The sequence below is a fragment of the Hemicordylus capensis genome, chromosome 3, assembly GCF_027244095.1.
Source record: "Hemicordylus capensis ecotype Gifberg chromosome 3, rHemCap1.1.pri, whole genome shotgun sequence".
NCBI classification, from domain to species: Eukaryota; Metazoa; Chordata; class Lepidosauria; order Squamata; family Cordylidae; genus Hemicordylus; species Hemicordylus capensis.
The window spans coordinates 1601237-1628592 of record NC_069659.1 but is presented as its reverse complement, the minus strand read 5'-3'; the positions used below and the strand labels follow the sequence as shown (position 1 = coordinate 1628592).

The 27356-nt window shown below is 50.3% G+C and overlaps 4 protein-coding genes across 7 annotated transcripts in view; 3 read left to right on the top strand and 1 right to left on the bottom strand.

Annotated features, from left to right (window-relative positions):
• Positions 1–6732, bottom strand: LOC128349521 (olfactory receptor 51G2-like). Its single transcript, XM_053305941.1, has 2 exons — positions 6674–6732; positions 1–1005 (listed from the first exon to the last, which is right to left on the bottom strand). Exon 2 carries the CDS (start codon positions 1000–1002, stop codon positions 1–3), a length of 1002 nt encoding a protein of 333 aa, XP_053161916.1. The 5' UTR covers positions 1003–1005; positions 6674–6732.
• On the top strand, positions 4605–26881 carry LOC128349909 (olfactory receptor 51G2-like). Of its 3 annotated transcripts, XM_053307207.1 has the most exons (3): positions 4605–4739; positions 5092–5154; positions 21650–26881. In XM_053307207.1, the coding sequence occupies exon 3, from the start codon at positions 21706–21708 to the stop codon at positions 22660–22662; it is 957 nt and encodes a 318-aa protein (XP_053163182.1). In that variant the 5' UTR covers positions 4605–4739; positions 5092–5154; positions 21650–21705; the 3' UTR covers positions 22663–26881. The 3 variants fall into 3 exon arrangements, with proteins under 3 accessions (XP_053163182.1, XP_053163181.1, XP_053163183.1); XM_053307206.1 differs by lacking the exon at positions 5092–5154; XM_053307208.1 differs by lacking the exons at positions 4605–4739; positions 5092–5154 and adding an exon at positions 16802–16915.
• The window catches only part of LOC128349910 (olfactory receptor 51G2-like), a 28879-nt gene continuing 6386 nt past the window's right edge, over positions 4864–27356 (top strand). Inside the window, exon 1 of one of the 2 annotated variants that reach the window (XM_053307211.1) lies at positions 4864–5154. The gene's annotated coding sequence lies outside the window, so the exon portion shown is untranslated. Of the gene's footprint in view, positions 5155–21986; positions 22101–27356 lie in introns of those variants that run through there. The other variant, XM_053307210.1, reaches the window with a different exon arrangement.
• On the top strand, positions 10407–11566 carry LOC128349520 (olfactory receptor 51L1-like). The gene has a single exon (XM_053305940.1). It carries the CDS (start codon positions 10421–10423, stop codon positions 11564–11566), a length of 1146 nt encoding a protein of 381 aa, XP_053161915.1. The 5' UTR covers positions 10407–10420.

The window sequence follows — 27356 nt, the reverse complement described above, 5'->3', positions numbered from 1 at the left end:
TCAGTCTTTTGAGCCAACCCTTCGGATCCTGAGGAGCTTTGTGAATATCCTCTTCCGTACTTCCTTCATTTTGACACAGTAAAGCACAGGATTCAGCACGGGGGGAGCCAGGAAGTGGAGGTAAGAGAGCAGGACATGCAGGAGGGGAGGGGCATGGACGCTCAGGCGGCTGAGCAGGGATAGGGCCAGCATGGGGCTGTAGAACAGCAGCACCACCGAGATGTGGCAGGCGCAGGTGTTGAGAGCTCGGAGGCGTTCGTCCAGGGAGGTGATGCCCATGATGGTCTTCAGGATCCAGACATAAGACAGGACAATGAGCACCGGGTCCAGCCCCATGGTGGAGAAGACCACAAAGAGTCCGTAGATGCCATCCCCGCGGGACTTGTGGCAGGCCAGCTTCATCACGTCCGGATGCAGGCAGTAGGAGTGGGAGAGGGCATTTGCGTGGCAGTAGGTCAGCCGCTTCAGGAGGAAGGGGATGGCCACGTGCAAGGCCACCCCCCGGATGGCAATCGCCAAGCCAATGTGGGCCACCTTGGCGTTGGTCAAGATGGAGGCGTATCTCAAGGGGTGGCAGATGGCCAGGAAGCGGTCAAAGGCCATGGCCAGGAGCACCGAGGACTCCATGATGGAGAAGGTGTGGATGAAGAAGAGCTGGGAGAGGCAGGCAGCCATGCTGACCTCTCTGGAGCCCAACAGAAAGACACGGAGCATTGTGGGCAGGAGTGCTGTGGACAAGCCCAAGTCGCAAGCAGCCAGCATGCCGAGGAAGAGGTACATCGGGGACTGGAGGCTCCTCTCAGTGAGGATGACCAAGAGGACGGTCCCGTTCCCCAGAGCCGACAAGAGGTACGTGGTGCAAATGGGGAAAGCCAGCCAACGGGAGGCGGATTCCAGGCCAGGGAAGCCCATCAGGAGGAATGTGAGTCCAGGGCAGGCGCTGGTAAGATTGTGAGGCATTGATGACAAGGGCACCTCTTGCTGAGGCTCTGGCAGCACCATCCTCTGGGGAGGGAGATGCAAAGGTGGTTAAAGGACATTGTGCAGAACTCCCACACCGCACAAGGAACCAGAGGCGTGCAGATCACAGAAGCTGCCAATGGTGGCTGTGCAGGTTGTAACACCCGAGGAAATCCTAAGGTTCCTCTGGAAAGGGATCCACCTCGTGCGTCTGCTCAGGGCTTACGGCGAGGGGTGTGCATGGAACCGCTTTGGCAGCTTCGGTTCAGATCCAAACAGGATTCGAACTGACCTGGCCTGGTCTGGTTCTGTGCCTGGCCGAACTGGTTTGGGTGATATGCTTGTAAAGGGGAATCTGGGCAAGAGGGAGGAGTTTCTTGGGGCATGCTTGCTGCACCAGGAAGGCGAAGAGCAGCCAGTGGCCAGGATAAGTACGCAGAGGACCCCGCTCCCCCTCTCACCGCCGGCACACCGCCTCAGCAATGTCCCTCTGTTCATCCTGAACCAGTTTGCCTGAACTGGACCAAAGCGCCCCCCAGTTCAGTCCATGATCAAACCGGCCCCGGTTGAAAGAGAACCGTTCTAGATGGACCGTTTGTCCCCTGCTTACAGCTGAAGATGGGGACATGATCTGAGCAGCACAGGAGCAGCTTCCACACAGTGTCCGCCGAGACCAAGGCTAGCAGCACTGGCAGGGAGCATCCAGGAGCCCCCCCCGCCCCCCCGCCAGCCCAGCCCACCCTTCGGCCTTCAGGACAAAGTGTCCCCCCTCCCTCCCTCCCTCCCTCCCCTTTGCCTCCCACTCAGGCTGTGCGTTTCTTCCAAGTCTACTTTAGACCCTTGATGCTGGCTGATCTCATTGGGCCGGCAAGCACCATGCAGCCCACTCCCACGGTCTGCAGCCCTCCAGAGGCTTGGGCAGAGAGAGACCTTTCTCCGCCCTGCTGCCTGAATGGCTTTTCCAGTGGAGAAGATGTGTGGGAGTGGGGGAGGCATCATAGGAACATAGGAAACTGCCATGTACTGAGTCAAACCATTGATCTATCTAGCTCAGTATTGTCTTCACAGACTGGCAGCGGCTTCTCCAAGGTTGCCGGCAGGCATCTCTCTCATCAGCCCTATCTTGGAGAAGCCAGGGAGGGAACTGGGAACCTTCTGCTCTTCCCAGAGCGGCTCCATCCCCTGAAGGGAATATCTTACAGTGCTCACATTTCTAGTCTCCCATTCAGATGCAACCAGGGTGGACCCTGCTTAGCTAAGGGGACAAGTCATGCTTGCAACCACAAGACCAGCTCTCCTCTCAAAGGTGGCTTCTCGTCAAAGGTGGCTTCTCTGAGAGCTGTGCTGCCTGCAGGCTGGTCATTTGTCAGGTAGAGCTCCAGGTTAACCATGCAGCTCTACCTAACAAATGACCAGCCTGCAGGCAGTGTGGCACTTGATCAGGGAGGGAAAGAGAGGAGGAAGCAGAAGCCGCCGCACCTCCTTCAGTGTGCCCCTTGGCTCCTTAGCACAAGCTGCCACTAGTCTGGTTGTGTTTTTAAATCATGGTATATATTATTTTACATTATATATATATTATGTAAACAGCCCAGAAATGTGTGTGTAAGGCTAGTTAGGAATATGCCCATCCATCCATCTCTACTCTCCAAAAGCAGAATCTGTGGCCAGGGCGTTTTCCAAACTATGAGATTTGCAACGCTTAAAGTGTTGCAAAGTGTAATGGAATGAGGCAGCAGTTTGAAACTGCAGGTGCAGCAATTTATATGCAACATGACAAGCTTTTGCCTAGCCATATTGCCCATCACTGCTGTGGTTTTTCCAGGCAGGGAGCATCCATATCCCACCTTTGGAATGCATTCACTGGACCCTCCTCCTCCTCAATTTGAGGCCAATGGGGTTGTGGAAGGAGAGGGGGATCGTTGACATTATTATTATTATTATTATTATTATTATTATTATTATTATTATTATTATTAATTATTGATTCTCAGGGCATTTGAGCAAATCCACCAGCAGGGGGAAGCGCCATTCCAAAACAATGCCTTTCGTCATTGCAGGCTTGCACAAGCAAAGATTAATTTTTTTTAAAACCAAGCAATCTGAATATGGGATCGGGGCGGGGGAGGGGGGGAGAAGCGGGCTGCCCAGAAGGAGGTCTGGTCTCTGTGCCCCCACACATACACTACAGGAGCAAGAGTGGTGGCTCCTCTGGGGCTGGCAGTCAGGGGCTTTCCCTGACCTGGGCTGTCACTGCCACGGTGGCTTCCTCTCCCCGTCAGTGCCGGGCTGGCAGAGGGGCTCCAGAAAAGCAGCGACTTTGCAAGGGGGAGGAGGGGGTGTGAAAGGGAGAGAGGGCAGCCCCCACCCCAAGGAGCCCTCTGGAAGGCAAACAAAGTCAGTCTGGTAAAATTATTTCATGGATGGATCGGAGAGGGGCTGTAAAATCAACCAGTTCTTGCACTGGCTGAAGAGCCCTGCTGGATCAGGCCCAAGGAGGCCCATCTAGTCCAGCATCCTGTTTCACACAGTGACTCACCAGATGCCACTGGAAGCTTATGGGCAGAAGCTGAGGACATGCCGCCCCCCCCCACTGTTGCTCCCCTGCAACTGCTACTCAGAGGAATCCTGCCTTTGAGGCTGGAGGGGGCCTCTAGCCCTCCAACTAGTAGCCATTGATAGATCACTCCTCCATGAAGTTATCCAAACCCCTCTTAGAGTTTGGATATTAATTATAATATGAATGATATTGATGTGCTTAGAAAAACCAAAGCAACTCCATTTTACTTAGAAAACCTCATCTTAACTTAAAGTAACCCCAGCCCAGCTCAGGGACATCACTGCCTCTCATGATTGACATCATTATCTCTCTCCAGCTAAATTGTATCTATGAAACTTGCAGAGACAGCCAAGCTTCCCATTGTAAGAAAACATTATATAACCAAATAAGGAGTAATCACCAGATGAACAATGAATCATTTGCATGCTAGATACTTGGGCCATGTATGCTGTGTCTAGGGTGTCAGCATCATTTAGATTGTTTGTATAAATGTAAGATGCACCTGTAACCAAACTGTAATCGGTTTGAGAGAGTGAGCCTATTGATTACCTATTGCTGACTGCAGGGCAATAAAGCCTCAATTAATAATTCCAATCCTTGTGTCTGACTGATTGGTTAAGCGGACTCAGGAACGAGCCCCATCCACATCAATATGATGCTGGACTAGATGGGCCTTGTGCCTGATCCAGCAGGACTGTTTTAATGTTCTTATGGAAATAACTGTCCACGCTGCAACACACTGCAAGCATAAACAACATGACAAGCCTCCCTACAATGGAAAAATACAGCTGCTTGCCTGCAACGCTGTTGCCACGTAATAGGGCAATAACGAAACAATTAAATCCGAAACAGGGCATGAGAAATAGGAATGGCACCCTGCTGACAACGCAGTGACACCACTGATGTCGTAACACGGGCAAAATGGAGGGGCCCTTAGTGAACCTGTCATGAAACGGTTACAGCCTGTAATCTGGACCGTGCCCAGGAGCTTTCCCAGAGGGGCAGCTTTACGCTGGCCGGAAGTGCTTAAAGTTAAGCTGTTCCGAGCACCGCCCCAAAGTGCCACTTCCTTGGGACACACGTCATGCACAGTGACTGTGAATCGTCAGGAGCAGCAGAACTGAACGATGCCACTCACGGTCGGAACAGCACCTTCTCTCACTGCCCTGCCCAGTGCCTGCTTCCAACAGGCCTCACTCGTGAGCCCCACACTGGAAGCCGGGTGTGTGTGTGTGTGTGTGTGTGTGTGTGTGTGTGTGTGCCCCTCCTCCGCTCCCCTCTGCAGGGCAGGCGATGGGTTCCTCCCTGGCGCTCTCGGGGCGGCTTCAGCTCGCCAGTGACCACCACCCCGCAGCTCGAGCCACGTTTCCGACAGGCCCTGGGAGGCGTCAGTGTGCTGTCCTCCTCAAGCAGAGCGAGCGGGCTCTGAGAAAGGCCAGTGGCTGAAGCAGAGGCGGGGCTGCGTTTCGCACAGAGGAGAGCGGAGGAAGGGAGCGCCTTTCACAAGGCCGCCTCTAGCCCAGCAGCCACACGCGGACATTCACTTCTCCTTCTTCTTCTTCTTCTTCGTGCAGGGGGCTGGAGAGTGGACTGCCATCCCACAAAGAGCCCCGCAAAATGCCACTGAGGGCAGGAAGGTAGACCTGGGGCCAGCCCTGCCGTGGGGGTTGGGGGGACAAAAGCGGGGAGGCCCTCCTGGGAGGGATGGGATGGAGACTGCTGGGGGCCCTTTCGCTGAGAGGAGAGGGCCATCTTGGCGTTGAGAGAGGGCTGGGAGCGTGTGCCGGACCGACGCGGCTTGACCCATCAGCGGGATCTCCCCCCCGCTCAGAAATGTCAACTGCTGCATTTTGGTTAGGTCCACAGTCATGGGGCTCTTCACACGAGCAGCCGCTGCCCTTCTTGGGTAGGGCTGCTTGCCTGGAGTGCTGGATCAGGCCTGACCCCAGCACTGCCCTGCTGGGTAGCCCAAGTACCCCCCCCCGGCTACTACTGAGGAAGAAGGGCACGAGCCAGGCTGCCTGCACAAAGCCGGGCGGCAAGAGTGCCCAGCAGCAGCACCAGCAGGGAAGTCCCCCCATGCTTCGTGCTCCTGACCTCCGGCATTGTGGGATGCCGGAGGACGGACTCCCAGCTCTGATTGTGTGCCGAAAGCGAGCGGCAGAGCCTAATGGGGAGGGTTGATCATGTGCAGCGAGGCAGGCCTCCCCACCAGCCCTCCCCCATTTCGGTCTTGAGAATGACCTCGTTGTATACAGTGGTGTGATTTTGCTCTCTCTCTCTATATATATATTATTGTGTTCGGTATTGGACTGTGCAATTGGACTTGCAAACTCCGTTAGAATAATACTATGTGATCGCCACCTCCAGGTACAGGAGCAGTCTACCTTGGAATACCAGTGGCTGGGGGGAAACAGCAAGAGAGGGCTATTTGCCTGCTGGTGGGCTCCCTGGAAGCAGGAGGCTGAACTGGAGGGGCCCCTTTGGGTCTGATCTGGCAAGGCCCTGCTGACGCAGTCGGTGTCCTGTGCTTCCCATGCCCCCACGTTTAGAGGGGTCTGTGCCGCTCTGGGTGTCTCCAAAACTGCTGGGCTGCTGGAGGTAGCAGAGGAGAAGGGGGCAACAAGGAGGGCCCAGAGGGATGGAGTGTTCCCCCCCCCAAAAAAAACCCCAGCTTCTCTCTCTCTCTCTCTCTCTTTTTCTCTCTCTCCATACTGAAGATGCTCAGTTGAGGACCTTTAAGGTAAGCAGGGCAGGGCAGGGCTGGGAAGAAGAAGCTTAGGAAGCAGTGAACTGTGGAGCGAGAAGGAGCAGAAATGACTTCCCTCCCCCCACTTTCTCTTGGGAAACTAACCTGTAGGGACATTGGCAGCCAAAAGGAAGAACATCAAGTAGTAGATAACCTATGGAACTCATTGCTGCGGGATGTCTTGCCTATTAGCATGGAGGAGGACACTATCCAGGACAGTTAGAAATCCATATTTAGGGGCATTGTTGTACCTTTCAAGAGTGGATGACAGACCAGGGTGCTGGGCAATGTTTCCCCCCACGTTTGGGTCCAAATCGAATGAAGCGCCATGAAGAACTCTCAGGCTGCTTGCCCCCAGCACCCACCAAGGCAGCCCTCCTCCTCCTCCTCCTCCCCTCCCCACTCACCTGCACTGCAGGGCTGCTGGCAAGAGCAGGACCCTCCTGGCGCAGGTGGCACCCTTGGCACTCCCTCCCTCCCTGGCACTGAGCTTGCCCAGCCCTTAAAGGCAGCAGCCTCTGCCCGGCTTCCCCAGGGAGTGTTGCTCAGGCAACGGGAAGAAGCCTCTCCTCCACTGGCCATTAACCCTTGGTGGCCCAGTGGCCTTTGCCAGCAGGGCACGCCAGCCGGGGCCACCCAGCCTCCTTGCCAACCCCTGGGGGCCTGAAAGCAGCAGGAGGAGGCAGGGCGGAGGGATCCACTGGAGGGATGTGCGTTTCGTTTCGGCTGTTTCGGAACCCCATTTTGCAATCACAAAAAATCTTTCTCCTTCAGTCTCCATTTTGAGTTTTGACATCTGTTTGAATTTCCAGCCCTTCCAGCCTGCAGATTGGCCAGCGAAAGCATGGGCTGATCTGCTGGCAATTGCCTCCTTATTCCTTTTAAGCAAATTTAAGGGTAAATTTTACCCTCATTGGCTAGTGGGGCAGTGTGCATTTCATTGTTGTTGTTTCACACTGTTGTGTGTAGATCAATTGCATTTCAGGCAGGGGGATGTGGATGTGCATGACCTTTGGAAATCTGCCTGATTTTTTCCCAACTCTGCTGTTGTTGATGTGTGATGTTGATGTTATTTGGGGTTGATTCAGGGCAGAAAGGGGGATTTGAGAGCAGAAGAGTGGTTCAGGTGGTAGTCCCCCAATGGTTGCCTGCTGCCACCCAGATTCCAAAGGAATTGGGAAAAGGGCTGATTTGTAAAGGATTTCTGAAGTGTACATGTCTTTGGGGCAGATTTGGGGCAGAAAGGCAGCCTGAGGGGCAAAAGAGTGGGTTGGGTGGCAGTGCCCCAAGGGGTGCCTGCCACAACCCAGATTCCAAAGGGCTGATTTCTTAGGAATTGTTGAAGTTTAAGGGTTTTCCCCCCTAGGGAATAATGGAGGTTTCAGCAAACCCATAACTCCACCTGGGGGGCACTAGGGTGGCCGGGAGCGAGTGGTGGTGTAGTGCACATAGGGTGCCAACCATGCTGGGTTCTGTTGTTTCGGAGGTGTTCTGAGTGTAGATTCTCTGGTAGCATATGAGATTTTCAACGACAAACCATGAATCCACTCTCGTCTGCCACCCAAGAATCTGAATCTACACTCACAACAGACATATCAGTGAAGACATGTCAGCGGCACATCTGGATTATGTCTGCATTAGTTGGGCAGCTCTGTGAGGCAAATAGTGGTTGGGAGTGTGTGCATTTTAATATCTTAAAGGGAATAAGCATAACCCCTTTGAAAGGTGCCTCCCCTTTCCCAAGCAGAGCAGGTGGACGGCTTCATCCTGCCCCTCACCCAGGTCTGTGGACCCGGGTCCCACTGGGCTACTAACAGGCTAAGACGCCCGCCCTCCCCCGCCTCGCACGCCTAGTCCTCTGCCTGGCCGCTCAGATAGCCCTCAGGACTGCTACTCAGACAGGGCCCATTCCGGGGGGTTTCACGCTCCCCCAGCCTTGCTCACTGTCAGGGGGACATTTGCACATCAGCCTGTCTTGCGGGGGGGGGCAGCTCTACAGAGGTGAGAACTGCTATCCTGGGAAATGGACATTGATTAAATGTCCACTTCCCAGGATAAGTCAAGAGTCTCGGGATTCTTTGGGTGATTCTTTTTGTCTCCTCTGTCTACGGTGCAGCTCCGCTCCTGTCCACCATCGCTCTCTTTTCTTCCTCTGGGGCTTTCCACCAGTGCAGCTCATGAGCTCTCTGTCCACTGAGCCAACTTCTTTCTGGAATCCGTCCAGGCTGAAAGGCAGCAGCCAGAGGTTCACCAGGTGAGCCATGGGTCAGAGGCTGGGCCAGGTCCTCCCTCTGCAGCCAGGCTGAACTACAACTCCAGAGCTCCCTTTTGGTGCCCCAAAGAAGGGCTGGGCTCCTTTGAGAAATGCTGCTGTGCAGAACTTCCTTATCTCACTGGCTGCAGCCTGCAAGGAATCCGTGGCTTAATGGCCACCAATGAATGCAATGGAAGGTCTTTGCTGATCCACACCCTGGAGTTTAACTGGCCAGACGACCCCGCCTCCCCTCTCCTCTTATTTATCTATTACTGATCTCTTCGTTTATCTTATTGGTCTGTGATTGATTCTCCCATGCACACTGCTTTGAGAACTTTTACAGATGGGGGGGGGGTTTCCTTGTATCAGAGGAGGCCCCTCGTAAGGCCATCAGGTCCAGGGTCAGAAATCACCTGGCTGCACCACTGCCTCAGCACCCAGACTTCTGAGGCCCAGTGGCTAGAAATGACAGTCTCTTGCCATTGGATCCAGTCTCCTCGGACAAAGATCCCAACCACACCTTAATTTGCTAACCCCTGCTAACTTGGCAAAGAGGCACCGACCTTTTTAACATGGTGATTCTCTTTATTGAGCAGGGGTCACTCCCAGCACAGCATCCCTCCAGTGAGTGTTGCTGGTGTCTATCTTATTTTTCTCTTTAGATTGTGAGCCCTTTGGGGACAGGGAGCCATCTTATTTGTTCATTATTTCTCTCTGTAAACAGCCCTGAGTCATTTTTGGAAGGGTGGTAGAAAATGAATAAGAAAAAGAAATAGAAAAAAATCACAAAATACAAAGATCTACAAACTGAAATTGAAAGGCTGTGGCAGAAAAAGACCAAAATAAACCCAGTGGTCATTGGCGCCCTGGGTGGAATTCCAAAAGACCTTGAAGAGCACCTCAACACCATCGGGGCCACAGAAATCACCATCAGCCAATTACAAAAAGCAGCTTTACTGGGAACAGCCTATATTCTGCGACGATATCTATAACAACAGCAACAACATTGACAATAAAATTCAGTCATCCCAGGTCCTTGGGAAGGACTCGATGTCTGGATAAAACAAACCAGTCAATAACACCTGTCTGACTGTGTAAACAAAGAAATAATAATAAATTTAACGAAGTGCCTCCTTCAGCTCGCCACGAGGTTTCCCTGATGACCTTGTGGGTTTGGATGTGTAAGGAGAATTAATGCTTGTGTGTGTGTTTAAGTTTCTCTGCACTACCTTTGACCTCTCCCTCTTAGTTAAGACCTCCAGGCTTCCTTGATAAGGAAGATTGCCCCACCCCTTCAGCACCTTTCTATGCCCTTTTATGCCCCTTTCCCAGCTCTGCACTATCTTGTTTGAGATGAGCCATGGAGAAGTGCAGTGCACATAGGGTTCCAACTGGGGTTCATCGCAGTGATGCCTATCTTCACATGAGGGGATTTGCCAAATGTCTCTTGGAGGGCAGGACTGTAGCTCCAGGGCAGAGCCTCTGCTTGGCATGTGCAAGGTCCCAGGTTCGACCCCTGGCAGCATCTGCAGGCTGGGCTGGGAGGGACCCCCTGGACAAAACCCTGGAGACCGGCTAGTGGAGTCTGTCCTGAGTTAGACGGACCGAGGATCTGACTTGGCAGAAGGCCCCTCCCGATGCTCCTATGTCATTGGCTGACATGATGAGGGGAAGTACTTAGAGTAGTCCCACTGGAATGAAGAGGACAACTTGACCTTTTGATTTCAATAGAACTACTTTGAGTAATTTTCCTCACCAAGTCAGCCGTTATTTCCTAAGGAGCCCTAAAAGTGAATTTGCCTTTTTCACACCCACCAGGCACTGAGCTGACATTTTCAGTAAGCACCCTGCTATGATTCGGAAATGCCCCTGAGCAGACAGGGGTCCACGATGTCCTTCCATGGGGACAGAGCTGCTCTCATCACCCACGTTTGGATTTAGGCCAACGTCTATGCAGTCTTTGTGGAGAAATGATTTGCTGCCAGGCAACACGATTCCAATGAATATCAAGGTTTTGTTTTCTTTGCAGGGATTCTGTCCCTCGTCTGCAACTAGATCCCTGCCAGATCCCTGCTGCTGGTGGACCATGTCCCCTCTGAGCAACAGCAGCGGCTCCAGCCACCCAGTGTTCATGCTATTAGGATTCCCTGGGCTAGAGACCCATCACTACTGGATCTCCATCCCATTCTGTTCCGTCTACCTCATTGCACTGTTAGGGAACAGCACCATCCTCTTCGTCATCAAGACCAACCCCAGCCTTCACGAGCCCATGTATGGGTTCCTGTGCATGTTGGCCATCACCGACTTGGGCTTGTCCCTCTCCACTTTGCCAACAGTGTTGGACCTCTTCTGGTTCAACATCAGGGAAATTGGTTTCAGTGCTTGTGCCATGCAGCTCTTCTTCATCCACACCTTCTCCTTCATGGAGTCTTTGGTGCTCCTGGCCATGGCTTTCAACTGCTACGTTGCCATTTGCATCCCACTGAAATATACCCGCATCTTGACAAATTTGGTGTTGGTCAAGATCGGCCTGGCCATTGCTGCAAGGAGTTCAGGAATTGTATTCCCGACGCCATGGCTACTGAGAAGGTACACATACTGCAAGAGCAACCTACTTTCCCACTCCTTTTGCTTGCATCAAGACGTCCTGAAGCTCTCCTGCTCTGATTCCTCAGTAAACAGCATGTATGGCTTGTGCGTCATCCTCTCCACATTGGTCATAGATGCACTCCTCATTCTCTTGTCATACCTGAAGATAATCAGAACTGTCACAGCTGTTGCCTCCAGGGAAGAGCAGCTCAAGGCTTTCAACACTTGTGTCTCCCACATCTGTGTCGTCTTGATCTTTTTCATTACCGTGATTGGGGTGTCTATGATGCACACATTTGGGAAGCAGGTTTCTCCCATTGCCCATATTCTCATGGCTGATGTCTACCTCCTCATCCCACCTGTCCTTAATCCCATTGTGTACAGCGTGAAAACCCAACCCATCCAAAAGGGCATTCTGAAGACCCTTGGCAAGAGAAGGACCATCTGCTTATCATGACTCTGGATACTCTGGGTTTCCACTAGGTGGGTGCTCTTTACATCAGGTTCCACTGAGCCTTTATTAACTTGTTCATTTGTTTCTGGATTTCTGCCCCACTTTTCAGCAATTGTCCCTAAACAAACATGATACAAGCAGCAGTTGAATTCAAGCAATCCTTTACTTGAATTCAATTCAAGTAAGGAAAACTCTTGCTTTTTAAGCCTACTTTCCAGTAGGCTTACGAGATCACCCAGCATTCTGTGTGTGTGTCCGTGTGTCTCCCCCTATCAACTTTGCAACGTCTGGACCAATATGAACCAAATCAGGTACAGTGGTAGGGGCACAAAGGGTCACCTCAACGGCATAGGTTGTGATGATGTCATCCACCCCGATCCAAGATGGCAGACATGTAAACTCTTGAGGCGTAAGTGGGCTAACGAGTGAACCACCTAACCGATTTGAACCAAATTTGCTACAGCTGTATGGACACATAGGGATCTCAAATGGCATGGTGTGTGATGATGTCATCCACTCCAATTCAAGATGGCGTCCGCATGAACATCTGAGGCACAAGTGGGCTAATTTGTGGACTGTCTAACCAATTTAAACCAAATTAGGTACAGCTGCAGTGAGTGACACACAGGGACACCTCAACGGCATAATTTGTGATTATGTCATCCACCCCAATCCAAGATGGCAGACATGTAAACTTTTGAGGTGCAAGTGGGCTAACTTGTGAACCGCCTAACTGATTTGAACCAAATTTGCTACAGCTGTAGAGACACATAGGGATGCCCAAATGGTGTAGTGTGTGATGATGTCATCCAAACCAATTCAAGATGGCAGCTGCATAAACCTGTGAGGCACAAGTGGGCTAATTTGTGGACTGCCTAATCTATTTGAACCAAATTGGGTACAGCTGCAGTGAGTGACACACAGGGACACCTCAATGGCATAGTTTATGATGATGTCTTCCACCCGAATTCAAGATGGCAGATGCGTAAACTTTTGAGATGCAAGTGGGCTAACTTGTGAATCACTTAACCGATTTTAACGAAATTTACTACAGCTGTAAGGACACATAGGGACATCTCAATGGCATAGTTTGTGATGATGTCGTCTATCCCAATCCAAGAAGGCGGACATATGAATGTTTGAGGCACAAGTGGGCTAACTTGTGAACCACTTAACCAATTTGAAACAAATTTGCTACAGCTGTAGGGACACATAGAAACACACCAATCACATAAGGACATAAGAACAGCCCTGCTGGATCAGGCCCAAGGCCCATCTAGTCCAGCATCCTGTTTCACACAGTGGCCCACCAGATGCCACTGGAAGCCTACAGCAGGAGTTGAGGGCATGCCTTCTCTCCTGCTGTTACTCCCCTGCAACTGGTACTCAGAGGCATCCTGCTTTTGAGGCTGGATAACTTCTCTCCTCCATGAAGTTATCCGAACCCTCTTAAAGCCATCCAGGTTGTTGGCTGTCACCACAGCTTGTGGCAGAGAATTCCACAAGTTGATTATGCATTGTGTGAAAAAGTACCTCTGTTTGCTAGTCCTAAATTCCCTGGTGCTATCATGCCCTTATACAAATCTGTGGTTCAGCCACATTTGGAGTATTGTGTTTGGTTCTGGTCACCATATCTTAAGGAGGACATTGTAGAAGTGTGAAAGGTGCAGAAGAGGGCAACGAAGATGATCATGGGCCTGGAGCATCTGACACCATGCAGAACTCAGGTTAAACCTGGGTGCTATGTGAAATCTCTGAGCCTAAGATACACACACTGCCTATCTAAGTTAAAATAAACCAAGACTGATTGTGACGTCTGTGGGAAGATATTTGAAAATGTGCTTGAGCAGCGAAAAAGTTTAGTTTGAATAGTATCAAGCTAGCTGAGATAGATGGCGCTTTTTGTATCTGGTACATTCTGTCCCTCACCTTGAAGGTGCTTAATTATGTCTCTATGTGAGAGAGAAGTCACACTCGAAAGCATCTGGGACCTTTGGGGGTTAAAAGGGGATGTATTGGCTTGTATGCAATGTGCAAGTGTGGAATGTACTGTTATCTCAATATAAAAGAGACGTAGAAACTGCTAGAGCGGGCAGCTGCACCCAGTGAACTTTGCTTGCTAGCAAACTTTAATAAAGCTCTATTTGAAAGTGTGATTCTGGTGCCTGGAGTAAATTACCTAACCAAGAGAACACAGAGAGAATCCCTGACTTCCAACACGTCCATACCTGCCAGTCTTGGTTTACTCTGGCCAACTTACTTCAAACACGCCAAGATATGCAACTTATTTCAAGCCTTGGGTCCAGATCTCAGCATATCTGAAGAAAGAATAAATGAGGACTGGAGAGGAGAGCTGGTCTGGTGGTAGCAAGCAATACTTGTCCCCTTAGCTAAGCAGGGTCCACCCTGGTTGCATTTGAATGGGAGTCTAGAAGTGTGAGCAATGTAAGATATTCCCCTCAGGAGATAATGGGGCCGCTCTGGGAGGAGCATCTAGGTTCCAGGTTTCCTCCCTGGCAGCATCTCCAAGTTAGGCCTGCCTGCAACATTGGAGAAGCTGCTGCCAGTCTATGTAGACAATAGTGAGCTAGATGGTCCAAGGGTCTGACTCAGTATATGGTGGCTTCCTATGTCCCTTTGTCCCTATTCTGTCCTAGATAGAATGTGGACATCCACACACACGGAAGGGAGCAGTGAGGGTACCCGAGGCTTGGAGGCCATCATGCGGAGTCTGGTCTTACCAGGCCTTAGTTCTGCAGCCAGGGGTGTAACTATAATAGGGCCAGGGGAGACAGTTGTCTGGGGGCCCACTGCCTTGGGGGACCTCACAGAGGCACATCACATGACTGACTCCCCCAGCCGCGCACCCGCCCAGGGGATTCCTTCAGTTGGATTCATCCTCCGAAACTGATGTGAGTGTGAAGACCTGGAGCTACTAGAACGGCATGTCTTTCTCTAGTACCATTCAATGACTTGCATCGTCCAATTTAGGATGATGTTCTATTGTGGCACATAGGAGATATATCTATCTATCTATCTATCTATCTATCTATATCTATATATAGATATCAATGCTTTTTGTGACCACTATTCAGCCTCATTTAAGATTTCTTTACTTCATGAGCTTCGGTTCGGGGGGGGGGCATTTTGAAATCTTGTCTCTGGGCCAACTCCAACCTTGCTACGCCCCTGTCTGCAGCGGCATCCAAACTGGCCCTGTGATTCATCTCAGTAGTCCCCTTTCTACTATGAACATTTAACCATCTGAATGTTCTAGTTCCAAAACTCAACTCCATTGTTGTTTGGTCGTTTTTCACCTTTTGGCGTTTCAGACGCCAGCATTGATAAGGGAAGGGCTTTTGTCCTCTCTGCTCTCTACATGAGAGCCAGGGAATGTCCAGGGACCCCCTTTGGAGGATTCTTAGGCCTTTTGGCCGAGGATCTTGCCGCACACACCGCATGCCCTGGCCAGCAATGCAGGGTCACCCCAGCCCCAGAGTCCACTGACAGATGCCGGCAGGGAGACCTGGCCACTCAGGGAACAACTGACTGCAGGGCCAGTGTCATGGTGGGGTGCTGCTTGACCACTCGGGGAGACGGAGGGATCTGTGTGTCTGGATCTGAGCGATGTGCACAGGGAGGGATGTGGGATGGGCCGGGTTGCACAGGGGGCTGCTGGATGCCCCTTCCCCAAGGTCTTATTTCCGACCAGTGGGAATCAGGGGCCAAAGACCCCTCCAGAAATGGTACTCCCTGTATAAGGTGGTGGGGATGGGGCAGATCAGTCCGAGGACCAATGGGCTGGGGATGGAGCAGGGAGGAGATGCCAGCAGACTGAGGCATGCAGGGCTACCTCCTCCCTGCAAAGCTAGTGGGAAGCTAGGAAGCTAGGAAGCTTCCCTGCAAAGCAAGGGGCCTCAGAGGCAGATGCCAGCACCTCACCTCCTGCCAGTGGTCACACTCCCAGTGGCAGGTGTGGGAAACAGTCGCTCCATGTCCCCCCCCCGACCTGCTCCTGGGATGCACAGGCAGGGCCCCAGCACAGCCACAGGCCCTGTAGATGGCCTTGTTCAGGATGCCGCAGGGTCCAGCCCTCGGGTTCAGGCGGGGCTGCCTGATTGCACCGCCTGCCTGTCAGTCGAGTCCTGGACAGCTCCTTTTCCCCTGGCTCGCTCCACCTTCCGTGCTGGGATGAAGCTCAGGTCAGCCAGGCTGTGACCCGGCCAAGGGTCCCATGGCAGGGAAGGGCTTATGGTGCCTGCTGCTCACTCAGGACACTCCCCTGCCTCCGTGGACTTGCCAATCACTTCTGAAGCTCTCCGGAGATTGCCGGGTGGGGTTGAGAGTGGATGGAGCTCCTTTGGCGGCTCACTCCGGCATTGGGGCCACCACGCCACTTGGCTGTTGATGCATGGCAGGCTTTCTGGGGTGAGGGCAGGGCAAGGGGCGGTGTGGGAGCTACAAAATGGTCCTGCAAAAATGACATCCGGGTCCCTGGAGGCCACTGACTGCCGTTAACTGCACCGCTCTACTGGACGAATGGCCAGCCTACACACAGCACAGGGGAGAGAGGACCAAACCGAGTGGCCTCCTTTGGTGCCCTCCTGGCTCATTTGGGCCAGACGCTACTGCTTCATTCTGCCATCATCCAGCTGGACCGGAACCGGTCCATGAAACGGGCTATTATCCTGTTGCTGTGCAATGGCCATAAAAAGTCCTTGTCTTTCTTCAGCCAACCAAAAAGCTGAGATCATTTTTATGTACTTTCATCTTTAAACCTACTCTTTCTTGGAAGGTGGATGCAACAACATCTCGAGCAACACAGGCTGTCAAGCCTAAGGTTAAAAGAGGTAAAATATGCTGGCAGCAGGTTAGAGAACTATGGAACTTCTTAGTATATAAATCAGAAGTTTAGTTTTATACTAAACTTCTTAGTATATAAATCCATGGCTGGGGATGATGGGAGTTGTAGTTCAGAAACAGCTGGAGGGCCAAGCTGCTCCCCACCCCGATATAAGTAATAGCAACAATGCAGCTCATCCTCAGTCATTTGTCCTCATAGGATGGTCCTGCAAAATCTAGCCAGGCTCCCAGGAATTAACTTCCAGCTGCATAAATTAACTTTGCAGCTTCGCAACTCTCAGGGGCAGCTTCAAGTGAGACAGGAGCTTTCCAGGGGGAATTCCTCCTCACAGGCGCATAAATAAAGAGGCACTTGGGCGGCTGGCATTGCAGGCACATGGCTGTGTGCAGTCAGAAAATGTAGGTGTCCCGACGGTAACACCAAAGGCTCAGAAAACTGTCAGAAGCCACCAAAAGGCCACCAGCATTAAACTGCGAGAGGGAATTTTGGTGAGTCGCATTTCAATTAAAAGATGGGCTTTTAGGAGGTTCACCTTGACGGGTCTTGGGGGGTTTGTCTGTTCAGCAGACTTAGCACCGGCGAGGATGGTGGAGTTAAAGTCTGGCCGGGACAAACTCCAAGTGACATGTTGGAGTTCAGTGTTGAATCTATGTCTTTCTCTCTTACTCAAAGTAGCCCGGTGGGGACACACGGTGGGGAGGGGTCTCTAGAATTTCTTCATAAGAACCCAAGAACAGCCCTGCTGGATCAGGCCCAAGGAAGCCCATCTAGTCCAGCATCCTGTTTCACACAGTGGCCCACCAGATGCCTCTGTAGAGCCTATAGACGAAGGCATGCCCTCTCTCCTGCTGCTGTTGCTCCCCTGCAACTAGTATTGAAAGGCATCTTGCCTTGCCTCTGAGTCTGGAGGTGGCCCATAGCCATCAGACTAGTAGCCGTTGATAGACATGTCCCCCATGAATTTGCCTAAGTCCCTTTTAAAGCTGGTGGCCATCACAACATCCCATATCTCTATCATGTCTCCCTCTAGTCTTTTCCAAACTAAAAAGCCCCAGGTGTTGTAGCCTTGCCTCAAAAGGAAGGTGCTCCAGGCCCCTGATCATCTTGGTTGCCCTCTTCTGCACCTTTTCCAGTTCTACAATGTCCTTCTTTAGATGTGGTGACCAGAATTGTACACAGTACTCCAGGTGTGGCCGCACCATAGTTTTGTATAAGGGCATTATAATATTAGAATTTTATTTTCAATCTCCTTCCTAATGATCCCTAACATGGAATTTGTCTTTTTCATAGTTGCCATGCATTAAGTCGACACTTTCAATGAGCTGTCTACCACAACCTCAAGATTTCTCTCTTGGTCAGTCACAGACAGCTCAGACCCCATAGGTGTATTGTGAAGTTGAGGGAGGGTTGCCCAAATTTGCATCACTTTACACTTGCTTACATTGAACCACCTTTACCATTTTATCACCCACACCCCCAGTTTGGAGAGATCCTTTTGGAGCGCCTCACAATCTGATTTGGATGTCACCACCCTAAACAGTTTAGGGTCATCTGCAAATATGTCCACTTTCCTAGTTACCGCAACTTCTAGATCATTTATGAACAAGTTAAAGAGCACTGGTGCCAATACAGATCCTTGGGGGACCCCACTTCTTACTTCGCTCCATAATGAAAACTGTCCATTTATTCCTACTCTCTGTTTCCTGCCCTTCAACCAGTTACCAATCCACACATGGACCTGTGCTTTTTATCCCATGATTGCTAGGTTTACTCAAAAGCCTTTGGTGGAGCACTTTGTTAAGTGCTTTGTACAAGTACAAAGTAAGCACTTTATGGAATACTATGTCAACCGGATCACCTTTATCCACATGCCTGTTGACACTCTCAAAGAACTCCAAAGGTTAGTGAGGCAAGACTTATCTTTGCAGAAGCCATGCTGGTTCTCCTTCAGCAAGGCCCATTCTTCTATGTGTTTAACAATTTTGCCCTTAAGCATGCTTTCCATCAATTTACCAGGCACAGAAGTTAAGCTAATCAGCCTGTAGTTTCCCGGATCCCCCCAGATCCTTTTTTCAAGAATTGGAGTTATATTAGCTACTTTCCAGTCCTCTCGTAGTACAGAGCCTGATTGTAGGGACAAGTTACATATTTGTGCTAGGAGATCAGCAGTTTCACATTTGAGTTCCTTCAGAACTCTTGGGTGGCTGCTCTCTGGCCCTGGAGATTTGTTAATTTTTAGTTAATAACAATCCCTTTCATGACTGCATCATCTAAGGGGCCAACTGCCACCCGGGCAGGTTTCTGCTTTATTTAAAGAAGTTTTTCTTATTCCCCTTGACACTTCTAGCTATATGCTCCTCAAACTCTCTCTTTGCATCCGTTATCATCTCCTTGCATTTATTTTGCCAGAGTTTATGTTCCTTCCTGTTCTCTTCATTTGGGCAGTTCTTCCATTTTCTGAAGGAAGTCTCCTTCCCTTTTATCGCTTCCCTGACTCTACTTGTCAGCCACGCTGGCATCCCCCCAAACTTGGTGGTACTTTTCCTGCTTCTTGGAATACATTCCAACTGAGCTTCTATTATTCTGGTTTTAAATACATTCCATGCTTTCTGGAGTGAAAGCATGCTTTTCCCTTTCAGCTTCCTTTTTGCCAGTCCCCTCATTTTTGAGAATTTTCCTCTTCTGAAGTCCAACGAATCTGTGTTGGACTTCCTTGGCATACTCCACTCACATATAAGCTGAATTGGATCACACTATGGTCACAGGTCCCCACTGGTTCCGCAACTCTGACATCTTGCACCAGGTCCTGGGATTAAGGATTGCGGACATCTTGCACTCAGGATTAAGTCCAAGGTCAACTTCGCTTTGATTGGTTCTAAGGCGAATGTTCTTCCTGTGCTGTAGCTCCAGTCCAAGTCACCCAGCAATGTGGCCCTGATCCCAATCAGCTTTCTATCATGTACTTGTCCACAACTAAAAGCAGCTTCAGTCAGGCAATTGGGATCAGGGTCATGCTGCTGGAGGAGGGCTATATTTCTTCCCCCCAAAGACACAAATGCTACAACCCGGATCCTAATCACCTTTGGCCTTCCTCCTCTTCCTCGTTCATGCCTTCTTCATCCTCATCCTCCTCTCGCCACCGCAAGGGATGTGCATGAATAGTGTTTTGAAACATGATTTGGAATGCATCCCCTGCCCCTTTAAAATGGAGGAGACCAGGTGCATACCATGTCCGTGGTGGTGGCGTGTGGTGGAAGTTGGGGGAGAGCCCCACTGGCACTTGAAGATAGCTGGGAGTCACTCTGCTGATTCAGGAAGTGGTGGTGAGTGGTGGAGGAGCAGATAGGCACCTGCTCTCCTCTATTTTAAAGAGGCAAAGGATGTGTTCTGAATCATGTCTCGAAATGCGATTCGTAGACATCTCCAGCCACTACTGCCACTGCCATTATGCTCCCTGCTGTTTTGGGTCAAGTGGGGGTGCCACCAGGTGGTTTTCAGCTTACGCAGACACACACAGAGAGAAGTCAGGAGATCCAGCCACAGATCTCCTGCCTGTTGGGAATTCTCTCTGGTAGGAGAAACCCTTGTTCATTATAGTAGAGCACACAGAGGCACAACACAGCAGAATTTTGTTAGGCATGCGTGTATGCTGAGAGTAACTTGGAGCCAGTTCATAGTTTCAAATCAATATAAATTGTATTTATTAGAGAACTCCATTCTAGATAGGAAAGTGAGGAGTTAGGATCAACCAAGATGATCAGGGGCCTAGAACACCTTTCTTATGAGGCAAGACTACACCACCTGGGGCTTTTTAGTTTAGAAAAAAGACAACTGCGGGGAGACATGATAGAGGTCTATAAAATCATGCATGGGGTGGAGAAAATGGAGAGAGAGAAATTCTTTTCCCTCTCACACAACACTAGAACCAGGGGTCACTCCATGAAATTGATTGCCAGGAGGTCTAGGACCAACAAACGGAAGTACTTTTTCATACAACGTGTGATCCACTTGTGGAACTCTCTGCCACAGGAGGTGGTGACAGCCAACAACCTGGATGGCTTGAAGAGGGGTTTGGATGACTTCATGGAGGAGAGGTCTATCAATGGCTACTAGTCGGAGGGCTGTGGGCCACCTCCAGCCTCAAAGGCAGGATGCCTCTGAGTACCAGTTTCAGGGCAGTGATGGCAGGAGAGAGGGCACGCCCTCAACTCCTGTCTGTGGCTTCCAGCGGCATCTGGTGGGCCACTGTGCGAAACAGGATGCTGGACTAGATGGGCCATGGGCCTGATCCAGCAGGGCTGTTCTTATGTTCTTATTATCTCTAATCTAGCTTGCTAGCTGGATGCAGATGGATTCTGCATCTCTGCACACATGGTGCAGGGAGAGGAGCTTGCATGTTGCAAGGTAGAAGGAACAGGAAGAGAAGAGAAAAAGGAAGTGCAAAGCAGGAAGAGAAGAGGAAGTGCAAAGCAGGAAGGAAGGAAGTTAGTCCCTAAGAGTAGCAATCTACATTCCAAAGGGATAGTGTCAGAGCAGTAGAGAAGGGATGAGCCCTCTGACTCACTAGTCTGTCCTCCACTGTCTGAGACAAGAGACAGCGCAAAGTCCTTTAACTTCCAACAGGCCTTACCTGTGCCAAGCCCCGGCGGGATTCACATTACAAGGGCTGGCCTGGAAAGGAAGATTCTTTTCTTAAACTCTTGCCCTGACAGGTGACAATTCAGCCTATTTTTACGGAGTATTTGTGTGATTGCCCACTTGCCTGAGCCAACAAAGAAACACGCTGCAGTTGCTGGGCATGCCGTACGGTTTCTTGGGGTGTGGCTTGGGAATTTTGAGAGTGCTTCCCATTTGGGCAGATGGTAGTCAAATGAGTTTGCTGGGTTTCTGCTAGACTTGTAAAAGAATATTCTCCAATACCTTTAATAGAATGAGTAGAATAATTCTCCGAAATATTCTCTCCTATGCTAAATAATGCAGGAGAATATTCTTTGACAAGTCTACTTTCTGCTCTGATTCGCTTTTAAAATATATATATGTATATTAGGAGTATTTGGGCACATTTACCCTTTTCATGCCTGGGAAAGCATACCGCATCAGTAAAAAAGCTCCGTTTTCGAGGGGTTGACTGTGCTTCACCTTAGGACCATTGTTAGCTAAATTACTTCTCTGTTAGCACTGGGCAGTTTGAATGGCCACATGATTTATTTCTCTTTTCACAGGGAACAGCAAAGAGGGAGAAGCAAAGGGCACGGCTGAAAGGTCTCTGAAGAGCATCATGTCTTCCTCCAATGGGTCTGCCATTCCTCCAGTGTTCCTCTTGACAGGCTTCCCTGGGCTGGAACATTCCCACATCTGGATCTCCATCCCCATCTGCTCCATGTACCTCACAGCCATCGCAGGCAACTGTACCATCCTTTTCATCATCAAGACAGACCCAACCCTCCATGAGCCCATGTACTACTTCCTCTCCATGCTGGCGCTCTCTGACCTGGGCTTGTCCTCTACCACTTTGCCCACCATGCTGAGTGTCCTTTGGTTCAACCGTCGTGTGATTGACTTCAATGCCTGCCTGGTCCAAATGTACTTCATCCACACCTTCTCCATCATTGAGTCTGGCATTCTCCTCTCCATGGCCTTTGATCGCTTGGTGGCCATCCGGAACCCTCTAAGGTACACAACTATCTTGACCAATGACACCATCATCAAGATTGGGGTGGGGGTTACCCTCAGGGCTGCCCTCCTTGTCCTTCCAACCTGCATCCTCCTGAAGAGGCTGCAATATGGAGGCATAAATGTGCTCTCATATTCATTCTGCTTGCACCAGGATATTCTGAAGGTGGTGCGTTCAGACAACAGATTGAGCAGCATCTATGGCTTGATGGTGGTCATCTCTTCCATGGCTCTTGACTCTGTGTTGCTCGTTTTTTCTTACATCATGATCCTCAAAACTGTGCTGAGCATTGCCTCCAGGGTAGAGCGCCTCCGGGCCCTGAACACATGCATTTCCCACATCTGTGCTGTCCTCACCTTCTACATCCCAATGATTGGCCTCTCCATGATCCACCGATATGGGAAAAATGCTCCCCCTGTGGTTCACATCCTCATGGCTAACGTCTACCTTTTGGTGCCTCCTCTGATGAACCCCATCGTGTACAGTGTAAAAACCAAGCAAATTCGAACAAGGATAGTTAGAAGGTTCTTGAGGAGTAAAGATTCCAGTGGAGCCTCTTAGAATCTTCATACAGACCAATAAAGTTATGAGAATTGGGCTGTCTATCTCTCAGTTGAGAATCATCTCAAAACACACCACTCCTGAATCCAAGCAAATGCAAGGAGAGAGGTCCCACTCTTTATCCAATGTTCCAGTTCCTCATTTGTGGAGAGTCAATCTCATCCCAAGCCTCTGTGGGCTCTGGAGCTGGGGCAGCTTCCACTCTTGGCTGTCCAAGACCACATCCTTTGACTGGTTGCACCAAAGGGAGATCAGGATAGAGGTGTGGCTCAGGACCCTTTGGGGTGGTGGTTGGTGGGGTTGGAGAATGTCCTCTGCTTTGCTCAGCTTTTTTCTAGAACACTTATTTATTTGGGAGTTTAAATACGGAAAAGAGGCCCAACAGATCTCCCAAGGAGCTCTAGGTTCATGGCAGGTACAAAAATCACCCAGAAACAGAGTCTCAGTTGAAGATATAAAATCCTTTTCCATACTAGAGGTCCTTAACTACAAATCTCAATGGTCTTGTGGTCTCTCAGATACTCTCAAGATGAATCAGTTTCAGTCACCAGTTCACATGGGAAGAATCAGAGTGCAGATGGACACTGATGGGTCCATGCTCTGAGCATTAATACCTTTTCTCTCCTTTCCAACTCTATAAGGAATAACCAACTTCTGGCCAGCACCCTGGCTTACCCTTCCCTCTCATGGATGGTGGAGCAGATTACAAGCCTAAACCTCCGGTTTAGTGTGATGTCCGAATGCGGCCTTGAAATTGCACACCAAACTAGGTTAACTGCTTAACCTAAATTAAGCAGCTGATTAACCAAGTTGCCCTTAAGGGCTCTGAGCTGGGCTATCAAACTACCATTAAATCAATCTCTCTCTATAAAAGCCTTGGGTGGTACATGGCAAGCCCCACCCTCGCCCTGCCCTCACAGTGCTAAACTAATCAGGGCTCTGCGGGAGCATGCATGTTCTCTCTTGCTCGCGCACACGCTCGCTGGAAAACCCACTCCCAGCGGCCACCATGTTGGAGCCGAGGCAGCGGTGTTCCAAGGGGCCTGCTGAGGAGGTGGAGGCGGAGGAGGCAGCTGTAGTGCCCCGCCAGTCCAGTGCCAGTACCCACAGCATGGCCAGCCCCCACGAGGGCATCTTGGCATCGCCACCGGCTGGCCCGAGTGCAAAGGAGCACAGGCAAGGACAAGAAAGAAAGCAAAGAGGAGAAGGAAGGAGGTGGAGCAGGAGCAGGGCTCAGCCGAGGGTGGTGAGGTCTCTGGGGTGGGGAGTGAGGAGAGCAATCGACTAGTGTGCAGAAGCTCTGCACCAGTCAAGCTAGAAATATTCCTATAATCTCTTTCATAATCCTACATCTCTCCTCACCCTGACTTTCAAGGGCCTGGGAGAACTCACCAGACCGCTAGCGTAGCGCTATGAAACTTTCCAAGGCTCGGGACCCTCACTTGGGAAAAATCCACAGCCTGGTGCCCTGCCCTTTGCCAGACAGGGCACTCTCCAAGGTTGCCAAATAGCTCAACTTTCCCTCCCTCCACACCCTCTGGTTTCTGAACCTAAGGATCCATGGATCCAAGCTCCTAGAGCACCGTGTACCCCCAGCGCCATCCATTCCCACAGTGCACCGCAAATGGAGGGGTGGGGTGTGTGGGGGCAGAATATGTCCTCCGCTGCTGCTGCAACCAACCACCTAAACCGCGCATGGCCCTCCCCGCCAAGTCTTAGGGGTGAACTGTTCATTTGCATTTGGAAAGAAACACACTGGTTTATTTCAGACTCCTTTTGACTGTATTTAACAGCAGTGCTCTGGAAGCCTTTTACTCTGCACAGTGGGAACAGGTGTTTGGATTCTCTGATCCCGCTGATGCCACAGCTGTGGGCGAGTGATGAATCCCTGCCACCATCCAAGGTTTCAAGAGAGGTGCACCTTCCCAACACCACGCACCTGACTGCCTTGGCGGTGGGCCGATGCTCCCAGGCCTGTCTTGCCAAGGCTGCTCTCACTGCCCATGCCTACCTGCTGCAGTCAACTCTCCTCAGGACCTCCTCTGACCTTCTGGGTGTGTGGGTGGCTCCATGGGGTCTTCCAGCATGGCCTCTTCCATGTCTCTGGGCCGGCTCGACAGCTGTCCTGGAGCCCGCAATCAGCCTGTCGAATCTCCTAGAGACCGCAAAGAACCTTGCTGCCTCCTCACTCATTGAGTGCTCATAGGGAGGATCAAGGAGGGGGGTGAGCATGCCAAAGGGTGGTCTCGGAGCCCCCAGGCTCTACATCTGTGCCCTATTCTTGAAGCAGGACTAGCCCCTCATCCCACCACCCTGCACTGAAGTGAATAAGCAACCTTCTTCACATTGTGAGGCACCTGCATAGTGAGGACCATGGGAGGTGTGGCGGCACTGGCGGGGTGGTGGTGGTGATGGGGGACTCCTGCCCCCTCATAACACCCCTGCTCAGTTACTCCCAGCTGTAGAATTTACTAGCGAGAGGGTCTTGGAAGTTCAATGTGCAGGAATTCAGCCATCTCACATAAGCATAAACCTAAACCTGGAGGCCTTTTGAATGGATTGCACAAAACTAAGTAATGTTAATATGTACGCTGCAGGGAGAGCCCAGCAATGCCAAGCTGTGCCCTCTGCTTTTAACAGCAACAAAATCTTCCATGCAGCATCCAGAGACAAGTGCCCTTGCTGGGGGTGCATTGGCACCCCATGGCTGCCACCTTCCATTTGCCCAGGACACTGACAATGGGAATTGTGGCAGGTGCACACCTTTTGTGCAGGTACCACCTTTCCTATGCATGGCGCCAGTGTTGGGGATGCGTGTGACCACAGCACAGGTTGTCTGGTGAGGGGCATCACTGTGTAAGGGAAAGACAGACAGACAGACAGACACACACACACACACCCTACTTCACAAGGGGCACTGCAATCCCGAAGAAGGTGTCCTGTTGGTGCGCAGCGTTTTGTTGCTATGCAGCAATGTGTTCTGCAGACCAGTGTTTCTGCACAGACAGACAGTTAAATAGTGTGACATGTATAGTGGTGGGTGGGACTGCCTCCCCACTTTCACCACCCCCATCTTTCTCTCCTATATCTGTAGGAGAGTACCCAGTTCCCACTGAAAGTGGCAAAAAGCTATTGAAAGTGGCAGAAAACCCAAAAGGGTAATCTCTCTTTAAATACTCTGAACAGAATTGGGAAGAGAAAGGAGGATGGAGGGGGTGTGGTGCTTGCTTTCACCGAGAGGTGGCCATCGAGAGCTGTGGTGTACATAGAGCTACCATGCTCCTGGGTGGGTCTGGGCTGCCTTCTCTGTTATTACAGTTCCAAAAGCAGCACAAAATTGCAGTTATGGCAGCGTGCACGTTCAGAAACTGCATTCAGGTTTGGCTGCCACTGCCAAACCTCAAGTTGGAGTGGTGAAATGTACTACAAACCAAAGGTTCAAACTGGAGTTTAGTGAGGCAACCCGCAGGTCACTTTTGCCTCAAACCCACAGTTGCACTCATTGGGATGTAACGGAGTTCCAACCTCTGCCCCATTTCCTTCCGGTTTCATGTGATGTGCAAATGCAGCCATATGGTCTCATCTGGTCTGGTCCTGTTATTGTTCCATTTTGGCTTGAAATCCACAAAATTGTCGATATTACTGTACAGCAAACCTCAGTTAAAGGTGTCCACGCCCTTTTGGGTTATTATATCCCTAATACATGGAATTTATCACTGCATCAAGAACTGCTGATTCTTCAAACATGGGGAGCTGTTAATGGGATTTATTATGCAACATTGGGAGGACAAATGCACTTCTGACCAACAACTTCAAATAAGTCTTTCCACATCTGAACTGGTCTTTTCCCAGTAGAATGCTAAAGAAGAGGAGTTTGTAGCAACTGATGGTGCCTTAAGAAACCATCCTTAGAAGAATTTCTTATAAGAAATGGATACAAGAGGATTGTCTTCGTTGAAGGCCTTCAGGAGAGCCATAAAGACCCGTCTTTTTAGCCTGGCTTTTAATTATATTTAGTTTTAATGTTATCTAGTTTTAATTATCATTTTAGTCTGCTTTTAATTGGTTTATGATTTTAATTGTTAATTGGTTGGGTTTTTGTTTTTTGCTTTAAAAAAATGTAAACTGAACTGAACCATCTTTAAAAAATGGAAACTGAACATACACCCATCTTGGAAGGGTGGTATATAAAACAAACAAACAAATAAATAAATATTTTTAGAAATGATATATTATTCATATAATATGCTAATAAGTAAGAATTGTTTATTTTTCCCTCCCCCCCACTTTTGATTTTCCCCGTTTTTAAAAATTATATATCATTTTATGCTGTCATCTTTTTAGTTTAATTTGAATGGGGGGGATAGGACAATGAGGGAGCAATGGAAATGGTGGGGGACGACAACACCCAAAACAGAGCTACAGAATGAGGGTCTCCAGCATGAGCAAAGTCTTGGCTGCATCTTCTAGCGAATGCCACTCTCTCCTGTGCTTGCTGCACTCTGCACCCCTCAGCACTCCAGCTCCAGTGGCAGAAGGAATCCAGACCTGCCATGCAAGCACAGCCACTGCCAAGCTGGCCTTTTGGTTCTACGGAGAAGGTGTTGCCTTCCTAACCTCAGCAGGCTTGGCTTTTGTGGAATATGGTCAATGTCATCACATTCCATAGGGGAAGCCTTATGGCTAATGGCCAC